At 38.3% G+C, this 17,301-nt stretch overlaps 1 protein-coding gene across 12 annotated transcripts in view; it reads left to right on the top strand.

The window, feature by feature from the left end:
* epb41l2 (erythrocyte membrane protein band 4.1 like 2) overlaps positions 1–16,647 on the top strand; it is a 195,604-nt gene extending 178,957 nt beyond the window's left edge. For all 12 annotated transcript variants that reach the window (XM_063034592.1, XM_063034657.1, XM_063034648.1 and 9 more), the window contains 3 exons: positions 5,211–5,291; positions 7,706–7,819; positions 15,623–16,647. In XM_063034592.1, the coding sequence (XP_062890662.1) occupies positions 5,211–5,291; positions 7,706–7,813 (189 nt within the window). In that variant the 3' untranslated portion in view covers positions 7,814–7,819; positions 15,623–16,647. The remainder of the gene's footprint in view (positions 1–5,210; positions 5,292–7,705; positions 7,820–15,622) is intronic.
* Positions 16,648–17,301: the final 654 nt, after the last annotated feature.

Genomic DNA, 17,301 nt, shown 5'->3' with positions numbered 1-17,301 from the left:
TTGCACATATTAGCCACAATTATATTGTTTTCATTTGAAGCCTCTCATGTCTATGTTCTTAAACTGCATCTGGCACAGTGTTCTGCCATCTGTGCCTCTCCCATGTATAAGCCTCATTTTCTCCAAAATCTTTGCTTCAAGCAACCATCACTGGCTATCTATAACCTGAAGCATCAGTTCGGAAAGTCTTCATCACGTGCCCTATGAAGCCCTGTTCCATTTTATCTGTATACATGACAGCTTTTTTTCACCTGAAACTTTCAGTTCTTGAGTGACTTCGGCAGTGCTGTCATATGCTTAGAAGTGATGATTTATAATGAAAAGTCTGCAAAGCTTATCAAAATATTGCATGTAGTTTTAAATAAGATAGCAATTGTTGCTAATGATGTAATGCTATATACTCGCATCTAGGTTTGATAATGTCTGCAATAGCAAAATGATTATAAAAGAAAGTCATTGTGGTTGCCTATTTTTGGCACTCAGTTGTAGTAAAACAGTCTGTTTAAAGTGATTTACATTGTGAAGAAGATTGATGGGGGTGAGGGAAATCTTCATGATTTGGTGGAGCAACAGAAAATGCTGGAGGAACTCAGCACGCCAGATGGTATCTATAAACAGTCAGCATTTTGGGCTGAGATCCTTCAACAGGTCATGGTTTGGTTCTTCAAAATGATTAGATGCATCATGAAACTACTGCAATTAGACAACAGTTTATATTATTGAAATTTTTTAAATCTGAATTTTCTTCATAGCAGCATAGACAAGAAAAAAGCAGCAAAAATATGGCTTTTTCATGGGGGATATTAGTGGTTAAGTATCTAAGAACAGTTTAAACTAAATATGGATAATTTGGTGGGATAAATATGGCTTATGTTTATGAGAAGGATCAGGGTGATAGTAACAGGAATAATGAAGGCTGTGCTTTAATTAATACATATTTATGCATAGCTTCCAGTCAGAAACATACTTGGAATTGCATCTGCAGTGGAATTAATTATTTAAGAAGCAGACTTGATAGGCCCATGTACTTGCGTTCATGGAATAGCTGCACTCTACATCAGCCATTTCAGATACCTTATGTTTGGTGGTATTGGATTTGCTGGCTACGAAGTTCTAAACTCAAACAAACATCTGAAGCCCTATTTGATATAGATAGCTACAAGTACCCTCCCCCCCCACTGAAGTGGGGGCGGTTATGCTGTAGCCACCTACTCTTCAAAGGTGAGATCACTTCTGTTTATCTGCCACAGTGAGTTTAGCTGCCAATACCCACTATTTGAGTGGTGGGTTCCCCCTCCTTACCAAAGAACTTACAGCTAATGAAGTAGCTTTAACAATCCATTTATTTTTAGTGATACACATATAAATCTGGACAAAGTTCATAAAACACATGTAAAACCCAAAGAATTTCTAACGTGTAAAAGATTTCCAAATTGCAAACTATTTCTAAAACAAGGGTACATTTCCTATAAGCTGAAAAGACGTACCAAAGAGCTGCAGATGAACGATGTTCTGCCGTCTATGCCTCTCCCAAGTATAAGCCTGATTTTCTCCAATATCTTTGCTTCAAGCAACCATCACTGGCTATCTATAACCTGAAGCATCAGTTAGGAAAATCTTCATCACATGCCCTGTGAAGCCCTGTTCCATTTTATCTGTACACGTGACAGCTTTCTTTCACCTGCAACTTCCAATTCTTGAGTGACTTATACCATGGTGTCATATGCTTAGAAGTGATGACTTATAATGAAAAGGCTGCAAAGCTTATCAAAATATTGCATGGCAGATGGATTCTAGTTCACCTCAACCTTTGTCATTCTTCTTGCTGTTTCTTAACCATTCCTAACAAAGTTGTGTTGTTTATTTTACCACTTGGGTGACTTTACACACAGGATATTTTTTCAGTTGCCTTTTCACAGAGATGATCTAAAACTTTCACATAAAATTAATGCTGTGAGTGTTGACGTTCGAGTACTCATCTTCCAACTACTGATCAATCAAAGGTTTCAAAGGTATATTTAATGTCGGAGAAATGTACACCACATACATCCTGAAATGCTTTTTCTTTGCAACCGTTCACGAAAACAGAGGAGTGCCCCCAAAGAATGAATGACAGGTAAATGTTAGAACCCCAAAGTCACCCCCAGCTCCCTTCCCTCCTGTGCGTAAGCGGCAGCAAGCAGCAATCCCCCTCCCCTCACCAACAAAAAAGAAAGCATCGGCACCCACCACCGATCACTCAATCATGCAGCAAAGCAACAGCAAAGACACAGACTTGCAGTACGCCAAAGGCTACTCGTCCACCCGGTATTTGACGTACCACAGGCTCTCTCTCTCCCTAATAATGGAGAAAGGGGTGTCTCCGATCAGTTATTTAATGTGCTAAATGATAGTATTAAACTTTATTGAACAAAATAACTTGGCCAGTGTTGTCTGATTTGATACAGGCCCAATTAACACAATCCCATTGTCTTACACTGCATCACTTGAGCAGTCAGCTCTATGCTCTAGACAGTGTTATTTGTTTGTAAAATTGTCCTTTTAACTTCAGATTGATTATTGTTTTCCATTTACATGAATAACCGAAGACTGGCTCCTGTTTATGACAAGAGGCTGAGCAAGGAATATTGGTTGGAAGTTTACTTAAAAACAACTTTGTTCTCTACAAGTGTCAGCTGCTCTGTACGTTGTCAGCTGAGCCTGACAAAAAAAAGACCCCCCAGCCCTGGACAGTGAATATCCAGCACATGCAGTAATTTGAAATACCATATAAAGATTGTGATACTCTTTTTGATATTGTCTGTGTAAAATGTTTCTTTTCTTGTACATAATGTCCCATACTCTGCTGAAAAAATTATTATACTCTCATCATTAAGTTGTAAATTGGACAACTCCCAGTAGTTAATAGTTCACATAGATCTGGAAGGTACTTTTTGAAGTTTTCCTAATTATCCAAAGGCTTTGTTTTCACTGTAGCAGAGATTTCAAACATAGATTGACATGGAATGCTGTTAGGTTGATAATTTTGTATGAATGTCCCTGATGACTATGCCTGCAAGAAGTGCAGTAGCTACAGCTTCTACTAGACAGTATTAAGGAGTTGGAGCTGGAAATGAATGAACTTCAGATCAGTTGGGAAGCTGAGGTGTTGATAGACAGGACATGCAGGGATGTAGTTGCACCCAAGGTGCAGGACACAGTTAATTGGATGACCATCAGGAGGGGGAGAAGGGGTAGGTTTGAACTAGAATTGCAAGGGGATGGGAACCAGAGCTCCAGAACAGATAGTGGAGTGGTGTGGAGAATGATGTTGTTAAGCCTACATACAAAGTCTGGAATCAAAAGGTTGAGCATGGTGAGACTACTGTTCTGAGCTGAGTATATTTCAATGCAAAAGGGGTATTGTAGGAAACGTGGATCACCTTGGGGCATGGATTAGCATTTGGAATTGTGACATTGTAGCCATTAGTGAGACTTAGTTGCAGGAGTGGCAGGAATGTGCTGGGATTCAAATGTTTTAGACGTGATAGAGTGGAAGGGATTAAAGGGGAGGAGTGGCATTACTAGTCAAGGAAAATGTCAAGGCAGTGCCCAGACAGAACAGATTGGAGAGCTTTATGGGTAAATTTAAGGAATAAGAAGGGTTTGACTCCACATTAATGGGATTATATTATGGTCCACCCAACAGTCCTCAGAATTTAGAGGATCATATCTGTAGAGCGATTGCAGACTGTTGGCAAGAAGCATAAGGTTGTGGCAGGTAATTTTAACTTTTCACATGTTGACTGGGCTGTAACAGGGCTGGATGGAAAAGAGTTTGTCAAATGTGTTCAGGAAAGTTTCCTTAATCAGTACATAGAAGTCCCAACTAGAGAGTGTGCAATACTATATTCCTATTAGGGAATGAGACAGGGCAGGTGACAGAAGTTTGTGTAGGGGAACACTTTGCATCTAGTGATCATAAATTCATTAGTTTTAAGGTAATTATTGAAAATGGATAGGACTGGTCCTCAGGTTGTTATTCTAAATTGGAAAAGGACAATTTTGATGGCATCGGAAAGAATCTGGCAAATGTGGTTTGGGACAGGTTGTTTTCTAGCAAAGGTGTACTTGACAAGTGGGAGGTCTTCAAAAGTGAAATCGTGAGAGTACAAAGTTTGTGTTCCTGTCAGAATAAAAGGCAAAGATAACAGGTTTAGGGAACCTTGGTTTTCAAAAGATATTGAGGCCCTCATTAAGAAAAAGGAGGTAGCGCATAGCAGATAAAGACAAGTAGGAACAAATAAGGTATTTGAGGACAATTAGAAACGCAAGAGAATACTTAAAGTAAAGATCAGGAGGGCTAAAAGAATACATGATGTTGCTCAGGTAGACAAGGTGAAGGAGAACCCTTGGGTCTTCCATAGATATATTAAGAGCAGATGGAGAGCAAGGGACAAAATTGGTCTGCTGGGAGATCAGAGTGGTAATCTGTGCGTGGAGCTGAAAGAGTCGACGGCGATCTTAAATGGATAGGTACATGGATGGGAGTGTATGAAGGGCTGTGGTCCCAGTGAAGAACAATGGGACTAGGCAGATTAATGGTTCAGTATGAACCACACTGGCCAAAGAGACTGTTTCTGTACTGTAGTGTTGTATGACTGACTCTAAATATGTATGTGTGTATATGTATGTATGTGTATATACGTATGTGTGTGTGCATATATGTACAATATATTTGCATGAGAAATTGAGCTTGTCTAACTCTTGAAGACAAGAGTCAAGCAATTTCTGGCACTAGAAATTAACACTTGCAGTTGAGAATCTTGTATCTTGATTTTTATTTGTGGTAGATCTTCTTTTATTACCTCTCCCATTCCTGCTTCTTCCATCCCTTAACTGTACTTAATTTAACATTGAATTCACTATTCCAATTGACAATTCATGTTTAAACTCTTCTTCATCATCTATAATTTGATTAACTCACTTTCCCTCGTCTATGCAGATATCAGATCCACTGTCAAGGATGTTCTGGCAAAATTATCAGTAAAATCCATTGTAAAACCCCAGTTTGTATGTGGTCAAGTGTAGCAAATGACTGGTGGCATTTATTTGCTGCTGAAGGATATTCAGTCAAATAAGACTGACTGCATCAGTGTGAAATTTAGAATGGTTGTACAGTATTTAATCAAGAATAAAATGATAAAGAGATGACTAATCTATTTTCTTAGACTGTTAAAGCTGGAGTTTCTGAAACGAGAATTGAAAAGCGAATTGTCATCACAGGGGATACAGACATAGACCATGATAAGGTTAGTTTTATTTCCCCATTATAAATTTGTTTTGTTTTAAAAGTAATTTTGAAAATTAAGCTTTATAATCTGGTGATCAGCAATACAAAGAGACTGAAAATGAGAATTTTGCATGAGAATAAATTGGCACTGACTGGGCAAACTCAAATGTAATTAAAGCTAATGTAATTTTAATACATTTATGCCTAAATACCTTGTAAAATATGGGAATCATTTGTTCTGACATTCTCTTTAAAGGTGACAGTTAACAACTGAATATCCAAGTATGTTAAGGAAGTATGGATTTTTTTCTTCCAATAGCTGTAAGGTTTGGTACAATTTTTAAAACATGAAATTGTACTGTGCAGGAACGGGCCCATGGGCCCATGATGTTGTGCTGAAATGATCAATCTAGTAGTTAAATGCCTCACTCAACTAATTCCTTCTGCCTTCACCTAGTCCATATCCACACCCCTCCTCATTCTTTGCACCTTTGTGTGACTATCTATGAGTCTCTATTAATCTCTTACCATATTTGCCTCCGCCTCTGGCAGAGCATTCCAAGCACATTTAATGCTTTTAAAAAAAAAACTTGCTCTGCATATCTCCTTTGAACTTGTAGCCCTCACCTTAAATGTATGCCCTCAGTTATTAGGCATAACTACCCTGGGAGAAAGATACTAAGTGTGTCTGTGCCTCTCATAATCTTAAAACTCTTGTCAGATGTCCCCTTATCCTCTACTGCCCCAGGGAACAACTCTAGTTTGTCCAACCTCTCCTCTAATGAGCGAGACATGCCCTCTAATCCGAGCAGCATTGAGGGAAACTCTCCTGTATCTTCTCAATAGACTAATAAACGCAAGTATGCCATGCACATTCTTTACCACCCCATCAACCTGTGCAGGCACTTTCAGGGGCCATGGACTTGCACCCTAAGATCCCTCTACACATTAGTACTGTCAAGGATCTTGTCATTATCAGTGTTAGAACCACTTTACGTTTGATCTCCCAAAGTGCCGTGTTTCCCATTTGGCTGGTTTAAACTCCATGTGTCATTTCTTCACCCATATCTGCAACTGATCTATATCCTCTTTTACCCTTTGGCAGTCCTTTACACTATCCATAACAATGGCGGCAATCTTTGTATTATCTGCAAACTTAAATGGTGGAGGTCTCAGTATAGATCCTTGTGGAACACTACAAGTCACAGACCTCTAGCAGGTCCTGACGACCTCTACCCTCTATTTTTTTATGGGCATGCCAATTCTGAGTCCAAATAGATCCCATCCATTTTAACTATCTTAATCATCTGGATGAGGCGCCCATAAGATGAGAATTTAATGTTTGGTTTTGGTGATATTTGCATGACTGTAACTTTCTTTTTTGTGGTGACAAAGGTTTAGGCAGAAAAGAAATTCAGAACTTCTGATCGTCATAGGAAAAAATTAGTGACATGTGACTGAGTTCCTGTGCACTTAACTAATCAGTACAAGTCTGTATCTTTAATATTACACAAAAACAAGTTTGCCAAGAAATGAATGTTACACCTATTTAACCACTGTATAACTATTAAGCTTGATGGCTTCTTTTTGGAGTTGCATCTTGTCATCTCTCTTTTGCTACAAAGACAAGGAGAAATTTAGCCTCATTTGTATGTATTTTCATGATGCTTTAAGCAACATTTTTGGTGACTTTAATGTCTTGTAGAAAAAGCAGCAAACTGTAAATATAACTTTATTGGCAAGTACTGCATGTCATCTTTAGATACCTTTACATATCCACTCATTCAAGACAGTCATCCACAACATAACTGCATGGACAAAGCAATTGAAGCACTAAATGTTACGCTAAGGCATTATGTGCTTTATTGCTGTCAACTGACGGAAAAAAAACTGGGATGAAACAGTGCTGAGTGACTAGGATCTGTGGAGGAGCAAGAAGGTTTAACTGGCTGTGATGCTCATCAGTAAAAGTTAGCGCATGGGCATACAGAGAAGCTAATGAAATACAACAGTAGATACGGGGTGAAGTTGGCCTATAGACCAGCCACATTCTAATTGAATGAGGTCTTAGTGGCCTATAAACATGCCCCTGATCAACAGTTATGGGCAACTTTGCTCCTCACATGGAAATGATGGAAATATCACATCATTAATTATCCTGTTCCTTATGATTTGCCTTTTCAAACAAATTATTTATTTTTAGTCAACTATTAATTGATGAAGGATACATTTGGTAATGTTTATTAGTTCAGTCTAAATATCTCTTGTTTTACTTTGGGTTTTAAGATGTTTTTGGCACAGGATTGAATTATGCTTTTTAATTTTTTTTACCATAACATTTGTAAATTTGCTTTAAATATGCCATTGCTTGTGTATTTTAATTTGTATTTTTTAATTTAATTCCCATTGTAAATTGTTTGTACTTCTGGGTAGGCCTTAGCCCAGGCAATAAAAGAAGCCAAAGAGCAACACCCAGACATGTCAGTCACCAGGGTAGTGGTACATAAAGAAACAGAGCTCACAGAGGACGGGGAGGATTAAGTTAAGGTAAGGGAATACAGCATCTACTAAGGCAGTAAATAATGAAAACCTGTGTTTTGTAGCTCACTTTTCCTTTCTTAGTATGCTTTCTTTTGCAGATTAGTTTAATTAATGAGGGAGAATTAAAAGCTTTGAACGTACATTAAATCTTAGTTGGCCACTAACCTTCAATGATTGCCTACTATTTCTCTTTTTTATCTTGTCTATTAAAAGTGATGATACTCCAGTGAATCCTAATTGTTGTGAATGGGTCTAAGCTACAGTGTATGGATTGCAAAAGGGTTCAATAAATACCGGAATACCAGATGTCTTTGAGGTTAAATGTCAACTGTTGGGCCAAATATAGGCTCAATAATTTTTACTTGACCAAAAATAGAACACTTTTCATTACAATTACAACAAATGGCCTTTGGAATGCAGTGTCAGAATGGAATACAGGGTTACAATTCTATTTTGAAATTTTCAGGACTTTTATTTTATTTATTTAGTGGTGCAGCATGAAGTAGGCCCTTTCGGTCCTTCAAGACCTGTCCCAGCAGCCACACAATCCCAATTAACTCTAGCCTAATTATGGGGCAATTTACAATAACTAATTAACCTACTTGGTATGTTTTCCAACGTGAGAAGAAAGTGAGGGAAATCCGGGGAAACCCATGCATTGTATGGAGAGGACTTACAGAGACTCCTTCCAGAACATGCCAGAATTGAACTCCAAACTCTGGAAAGGCGATACACTAACTTCTATGCTGCTGTGGCTCCTAGTGCAATATCACGTCTTTAGCCATCCAGATATTTACTGAATTGGGCTTTTTTTTTCTTATTGCCTTGCATCCTTTACTTGTCAGTTTTAATTTAAATGAGGAATTCTCTATTGCATGTTTTGTGAGTTTCATATTTCAATTACTTGGTTTAATTGATTTATTTTGCCATGATCGCTACATTTATTGTACATTTTTGTTCGAATGTCATCAAAGGAACTTTATTGAAAGATGTATTTGAAATATTCAGACTAAAGATTCTGCTTCCTAGAATTTTGCAGTTTCCTTTTAAGTACTATTCAATGTCATATTGTAGAAATTTGAAATGGACTTGATGGTCGTTTAGCTGAATCATCTCCTCCATATCGCCCTCCTACAAGTTGCTGTCAAGTACCAATTCTTTCAGTGGAGTATTGATGGGGACTGTACAGCACTGCAGTTGACGGTATTCACAAGCTCTGCATACCTACACCAGAAAACAGCTTTAAAAATTAGTCTAACTATTATTAAATAGCAAGTAAATGGAATGTAAATTAAATTTGTGATGAATTTCCTCACGAAAGGGTTGGATTTAAGAATGATTAATTCTAATAAATCTGTGGTGCCATTGATGACATTATAACCCTTTAACAGGGGGACCTTACATTGGATTAGGTTACCTAATCAAATTGCTTTTGATGTTCTGTGAAGGACAATTAAAGGAGAGGAGTTGGAAGAAATATAACAAGTTAGGCTAAAATGCACTGTGCACTTATTCCTGATGAATTTAAACCCCGAATGTGGATTCTTTTGCAAAAATCTGGACAGGAAAATGAAGTAATCTACTTATGGTATTCTTTCAACAATAATTGTCTTTTTAAGCATGCTAAGTATAAACTGGGTCTTCACAACATTGAGAAAACAGGCCTGAAATGAATGGAAATTAGGAAGATTAAATGGGTTCTTTAAGAGGTCAAGGAAGTAAAAGAGTTTCAAAAATCTATTCTAGAGGAGGAAGCCCAAGCCAAGTGTTGGGATGTGAAGCCCAAAACCAAAGGCAGGGGTGTACAGTGGACAGTGATTAAAGTTTTTAAAGCTGGGGTCAAAGGTAGGTGTAGAAATTGTAAGGATTGTAACTGGATTTTTTTTAAAACGCCAAAAAACATTGCCTTTGATATTTTGATGGGCCCTACAGGAATTGAACTTCACTGAACGCGAGTAATAAGCAAATAAGTTGTATTAAATATGAATAATGACCAGTTTATGCTGGGTGAGGAGAGAATGCTTTTATAAGTTTTTTTAATGAAATGGCATATGGGTAAAGCTGGCATTATTGTCTATTCTATCTGTCTTTGAGGTACTAGAGTACTGTAATGATCCACGTGTTCATGTGTTAAAAATACTCCCATGGCTTGCTGGGGAGTTCTAGGATTTTGTCTTGGTGGAAGAGGAGAAGCAGTGGTGTGTACAAATTGGCTTGGTATGACTTTGAGTGTTGGTCTGAGTACTTTTGTCCTTCTGCATAGTCAACATCACAGTTTTGAAAGTGGGTGCAAAGGGACTTGGGAGTCCTTGTGCAGGGCTTCCAAAAAGTTATCTTGCAGATTGAGCCAGTGGTAAGGAAGGCAAATGCAATTTTAGAACTCATTTCCAGAGGACTAGAATATAAAAGTAAGGATGTATTGCTGAGGCTTTATAAAGTGTTGGGCACATGGCACTTGGAGAATTGTGAGCAGTCTTGAGCCCTTATCTTAGAAAATGTGTGTTGGTATTGGAGAGGGCCCAGAAGAGGGTGACGAGAATAATTCAAGGAATGAAAGGGTTAATGTATGTGCATTTGATGGAATGAAAGGGCCTGTACTTGCTGGAGTTTAGAAGAATTGGGGGGGGGGGGGGAAAAGAATCTTAAATAAAAACTCCAATATTAAAGGTCCTAGATAAAGTGGATGCGGAGAAGATGTTTTCTATAGGCCAGAGGGTACAGCCTCAGAGTAGAAGAACACTTCTTTAGAACAGAGATGAGTAACTTATTTAGCCAGGCGGTGGTAAATCTGTGGGTTTCAGTATCACAAATGGCTGTGGAGGCCAAATCATTAAGTATATTTAAAGCAGAGATTGATAGGTTCTTGATTAGTCAGGGCATCTAAGATTACAGGGAGAAGGTAGGAGAATGGGGTGAGAGTGATAATATATCAGCCATGATGGAATAACAGGGCAAACTCAATTCAATTCAAGTTTAATTGTTATTCAACTTAACGTGAATACTCATGAATACAGCCAAAGGAGATGGTGGTACTCTGGGGCCGAGATACAAGACACAGCATCAACAGTCACACATAGCACATGTAAGAAAGAAAGATACATCCATTCAATAAAAGAGTACAAACTCAAGTCATCCAACGCCACCAAAATCTGCAAATGACCACAACAGAGCTTGTCTTCTGCCGAGAGAACACTAGGGAAATGCGAGGGGTGGGGGGGTGGCTAGCACCGACTCCAAATGGCCTAATTCTGCTCCTGTGTCCTCTGACCCTAGTGTCAGACAAGCCTTAGGAATTTGACACAAATCCTATTCTCTACTGGATATTTTGTAGACCTGACATGCTGGTAGTAAAAGAGTGTGAATAAGTACAACAGTGAATTGTTTTGTTCAGAAGTGACTTGCTTATTGTTGCAGCGGCAACTATCCAGGTGCATGGAGTGTGTTTCAGTAAACTGCTGAGTTCTCACTTGTAAGTGCCGAAGAAACTTGGTGTTGAAGGAAGAGTCACTTTTGGTAGAATGTCCCAAATTCTTTCCTGCTCCAGTTCCTGCAACAGAGCACGCCCAGTTATATTTTTGGTTAATGTGACAGGGAATCTGACAATTTAAGTAAGTACAATTGTCTTGAAATATCAAAAAGGGAACAGCTATTCCTCAGCGAACAGATTTTCACTATTTAATGACACAAACATTTTTTGTGGTACATTGTCATTCCAGGATTAAACATTTTCCAGGTCTTGGGAACAGGTGAGCATGAACTGATGTATTATTTGGCATTGCAAACAGCATTGAGAAAGCCATTATTATCAGGCAGCCTTGCTCCTCACTCAGTGATGAAGCATAGGGTATTTATTTATGAAGCAGTTTAAGGCTTTAGACCCGAAGCACTACTCTTACAATCTCCAACAGTGATGCCAAAGGCTAGAATACTAGGCTTCCCAACAAACAGTCATGAGGTGATTCTGACCAATAGGAAGTTTTCTCCTGATCTCAGTTTTATTTCAAATTCTTAATGGCAAGTTCTTCAGTGTTGCCTTGAAGACGAAAATAGGCATTCTCATGTTAATTTTGGAATTCAATATTTAGTCCAAGGATGTATGAGATCTAGAATTGAGATATCAAAGTGGAATTAATTCTGAGATTCTGCAAGCAGATTATTGGTGAGTAATTGTGATTTGTTAGGACCATTATGTTTTTTGCCCTAATTTTTGTCCAGGAGACATATTAACCAAATCTGAAAATAATATACACTTAGTTACCAATTTTTTAAGAGGTTGAATTGGGCAAAGAATCCTAAAAGAGTCAAAACCTGGCAGGGTATTGAATACGGTACTGTATTTTTGATATTTTTTGATATGGTACTGTATTTTTGATATTTACGGTACTGTCTACTTCAGAGCTAGGATATGAGTTTTGACAGTGCCGAAGATGTGGTACAGGTCAACACTAGGTATACTGAAAACTACATTTTAGTAAAGGCAAATTGATTTTTTTTTTTATTTTGGTCAACTATGGCTGTCTTGTGGGTTTCTTTTTGTCCTTGGTCAAATACCCTGCCTAATAAATTTTAGGCTTAAAATTACTGCCCAAAAGAAAGGCCCAAATTAATTTTGAGATTCTAAGCATGAAAATTTGTTTTATTTTGGGGAAGTTATCTTTCAATTTTCAATAGTAGCAATAAAAGGGTTGCAATCCATAAACATTTGATTTATTGAGCTAGTCCCATTATTGAAATTTGAGTTAGCTAAAACTACATTTTACGCCTAACCACATTGTGTTTTTTTATTTTTTTTTATTTAAATTTTTTCATTTGGAAATTACAGCTGCTCTTGAGTAAGAATCTTTTAATTAGCTTAACCCCTCAAACCAGGTTTAATTCTTATAAAATTAGCCTGCTATCCTCTGATGTCTTTACCAGATGCTAAGAAGAAAAAATACCAGGAGAGTTTCATTAAACATTCTGTTCATTAAATCTTAAATTTGGTAAATAATGTTACAAGTGGATGAGCTTAGAGCATGGACCTGTACTTGGAGTTATGGTGTTGTGGCCATTACAAAGACTTGGATGGCTCAGGTTAGGAATGGTTACAGTGCCAGGCTTTAGATGTTTCAGGGACAGGGAGGGAGGCAAAACAGGTGGGGGTGTGGCGCTGCTGATCAGAGATAGTGTCACAACTACAGAAAAGGAGGAAGTCATGGAGGGATTGTCTACTGAGCCTCTGTGGTTGGAAGTTAGGAACAGGAAGTGGTCAATAACTCTACTGGGTGTTTTTTATAGACCACCCAATAGTAACAGGGACATCAAGGAGCAGGTAAGGGAGACAGGTTCTGGAGAGCTGTAATAATAACAGGGTTGTCATGGTGGGAGATTTTAATTTCCCAAATATTGATTGGCATCTCCCTAGAGCAAGGGGTTCAGATGGGGTGGAGTTTGTTAGGTGTGTTCAAGAAGGTTTCCTGATGCAATATGTAGATAAGCCTATAAGAGAAGAGGCTGTATTTAACCTAATATTGGAAAATGAACCTGATCAGGTGTTAGATCTCTCAGTGGGAGAGCATTTTAGAGATAGTGATCACAGTTCTATCTCCTTTACCATAGCATTGGAGAGGGATAGGAACAGACAAGTTAGGAAAGCATTTAATTGGAGAAAGGGAAATATAAAGCTATCAGGCAGGAACTTGGAAGCATAAATTCGGAACAGATGTTCTCAGGGAAATGTACGGCAGAAATGTGGCAAATGTTTAGGGGATATCTGCATGGAGTTCTGCATAGGTACGTTCCAATGAGATGGAAAGGATGGTAGGGTACAGGAACCGTGGTATACAAAGGCTGTTAAAAATCTAGTCAAGAAGAAAAGAAAAGCTTACGAAAGGTTCAAAAAAACTAGGTAATGATAGAGATCAAGGAGGTTATAAGGCTAGCAGGAAGGAGCTTAAGAATGAAATTAGGAGAGCCAGAATGGGCCATGAGAAGGTCTTGGTGAGCAGGATTAAGGAAACCCCAAGGCACTCTACAAGTATGTGAAGAGAAAGTGGATAAGACGTGAGAGAATAGGACCAATCAAGTGTGACAGTGAAAATGTGTGTATGGAACTGGAGGAGATAGCAGAGATACTTAATGAATACCTTGCTTCAGTACTCACTACAGAATGGATCTTGGTCATGGTAGGGATGACTTACAGCAGATTGAAAAGCTTAAGCATGTAGCCTTTAAGAAAGAGGATGTGCTGGAGCTTTTGGAAAGCATCAAGTTGGATAAGTCTCTGTGACCGGATGAGATGTACCCCAGTCTACTGTGGAAAGCGAGGGAGGAGATTGCTGAGCCATTGGCAATGATCTTTGCATCATCAATGAGGATGGGAGAGGTTCCGGAGGATTGGAGGGTTGCAGATGTTGTTCCCTTATTCAAGAAAAGGAGTATAGATAGCCCAAAAAATTATAAACCAATGAGTCTTGCTTCAGTGGTTGGTAAGTTGATGGAGAAAATCCTGAGAGACAGGATTTATGAACATTTGAAGAGGCACAAAATGATTAGGAATAGTCAGCATGGCTTTGTCAAAGGTAGGTCGTGCCTTATGAGCCTGATTGAATTTTTTGAGGATGTGATTAAACACATTGATGAAGGTAGAGCAGTAGATGTAGTGTATATGGATTTCAGCAAGGCATTTGATAAGGTACCCCATGCAATGCTTATTGGGAAAGTAAGGAGGCATGGGATCCAAGGGGACCTTGCTTTGTGGATCCAGAATTGGCTTGCTCACAGAAGGCAAAGAGTGGTTGTAGACAGGTCATATTATGCATGGAGGTCGGTGACCAGTGATGTGCCTGAGGGGTCAATTCTGGGACCCCTACTCTTTGTAATTTTTATAAATGACCTGGATGAGGAAGTGGAAGGATGGATTAGTAAGTTTGCTGATGACAGAAAGGTTGGAGGTGTTGTGGATAACGTGGAGGGCTGTCAGAGGTTACAGCAGGACATTGATAGGATGCAGAACTGGGCTGAGAAGAGGCAGATGGAGTTCAACCCAGTTAAGTGTGAGGTGGTTCATTTTGGTAGGTCAAATATGATGGCAGAATATATTAATGGTAAGACTCTTGGCCTTGTGGAGGATCAGAGGGACCTTGGGGTCGAGTCCATAGGACACTCAAAGCTGCAACGCAGGTTGACTCTGGGTTAAGAAGGCATACGGTGCATTGACCTTCATCAACTGTGGGATTGAGTTTAAGAGCTGAGAGGTAATGTTACAGCTATAATAGGACCCTGGTCAGACCCCACTTGGAGAACTGCGCTCAGTTCTGGTCACCTCGCTACAGGAAGGATGTGGACATTATAGAAAGGGTGCAGTGGAGATTTACAAGGATGTTGCCTGGATTGGGGAGCATGCCTTATGAGAATAGGTTGAGAGGATGAGAGGTAACTTGATATAACTGTATAAGATGATAAGAGGCATTGATCATGTGGATAGTCAGAGGCTTTTTCCCAGGGCTGAAATGGCTAACACGAGGGGACACAGTTTTAAGGTGCTTGGAAGTAGGTACAGAGAAGATGTCAGGAGCAAGTGTTTTTAATGCAGAGTGGTGAGTGCGTGGATTGGGCCGTCGGCAACGGTGGTGGAGACGGATACGATAGGGTCTTTTAAGAGACTCCTGAATAGGTACATGGAGCTTAGAAAAATAGAGGACTATGGTTAACACTAGCTAATTTCTAAAGTGAGGACATGTTCGGCACAGCATTGTGGGCCAAAGAGCCTGTATTGTGCTGTAGGTTTTCTATGTTTCTGTATTGTTCATCTTATCTGTTTACTTTCAGAAATGAATATTGGCTGAACTGAATGTAGGATTTGAACTGCCATGATCAATGAAGAAAAGCCTTGGAGCATTCGAAGATTATCTATATTACAGACATCCATAGTGTGAATATTTGAAGATGTTAAAGACCAGCAGAAACTCATGGTTCGATTTAGACATTTAAAACAGTTATCTAATAATTTTACCATTCATTCTTTACTAATTTGTTGGCTTATTAAAATGTACCACATCTACACACTGTTAGGATTTAATATCCATGCAAAGGCTGCAATGTAGGTTTCTTTTAAAGAAATTTTGTACAGAATGTTATAACTAATTTAGATACAGTACGTGGATCCGTTTCAGAAACTGAATATGTGTAAACCTGTTACAGAAACATTTTTTAGCATGATCAAGTAGTTACCAAATATTATGGAAAAGGAAAATATGAGAAGACTTCATGTCACTTAAGAGAGTTAAGTCTGTTCAGGAAAATCTTCTGTGCCACCTGTTAAGCTAAAAACAAAATTTGAAGGGGGCCTGATGCAGGCAAGTTATCATTCCAACAAATTTTTTGCACTGTTAAGCATTTACTCTATATTTTCTTAGGTCATCCGTGGAACTAGGATATCTATACTGGAAAAGGATACTTTTCTATTACTTAACATCTCTTTAACCAAATAGGCAGCTTAAAATTTAATACTTTTAAATCATGTTTCTTCAATTGAAGCCAAATCATAATATTGAATACATTTCTATAAATTCTTTTATGTTCTTACTATGGAAGATTAAGCTTTAGTGTGTAGCTGTTAATCGGCAAATTGTGTTGCAGAGCTAAAAGCCTTGTCGAAGTTTTGAGGAAGATTTGAAATTTTTAAAAATTGTAATATTTTGTCTTTTCTGTAGATAATATGGCTTTTAAACAAATTTTATTATGCTTTTGACCTTTATATCTAGGCAAACAACCAAAGTAGCACTCTGGCAGCTTAAAAGTTGTGCTGTGGTATTCCTGCTTCATGTAATCCTGTTTTAAAAATAAATAAATATCCCTTAAGATATATTTGCTCTGACTATGTTTGTATGCTTGACTCAGTTTTTGAACTCTTCAATTGTATTTTTGTTAATACGTATGATCTTCCAGAGTAATTCATCATTTCAAAAATTACTGTCAAATGTAGTTCTTTGGATGTTGTGGAGATTGTGAGAGAATGTCATGAAAATGCATCCCAGTTGATCCAGCCTGTAGTTTCTTCCACTGTTCCTCAACCGATGTTTCGTATCACTGACTATACCGCAGTTTGGTCTTCATTCAAATGTTGCTTCCTCAGAATTTTTTGTTCTAAATGATAGATCGCTTGAAACTGAACGCAAATATAATTTCAGACAATTTGGATCATGTAGGAACAAGAAATTAACTTTTATTGAATATAATGCTTTTAGTTGCATAATGGTGCTGATGCATTGCAATAGTTCAACTAAGCTAAAGCTCTTTTGCTGATGAGTTTCATTTGTCCTCGGTGTCTGAGGCTTCTTGCTTAAGTATCCGACAATAATCAGCCAGCATTGATTGATTCCAGTTACTCTGACACTGTTTTTCCATGACCACAATGTCATGTTGCACTTCATGGTTTTGTATGCTTGGAGCATGTTATCCATCAGCTGCATGTAGTTTGATGCTCTGTATTTGCAAGCATATTTTTA

Source organism: Mobula hypostoma, chromosome 2 (assembly GCF_963921235.1).
Source record: "Mobula hypostoma chromosome 2, sMobHyp1.1, whole genome shotgun sequence".
Classification (NCBI taxonomy): domain Eukaryota; kingdom Metazoa; phylum Chordata; class Chondrichthyes; order Myliobatiformes; family Myliobatidae; genus Mobula; species Mobula hypostoma.
The sequence above is the reverse complement of the archived record's forward strand: the minus strand, read 5'-3'. Positions and strand labels throughout refer to the sequence as shown.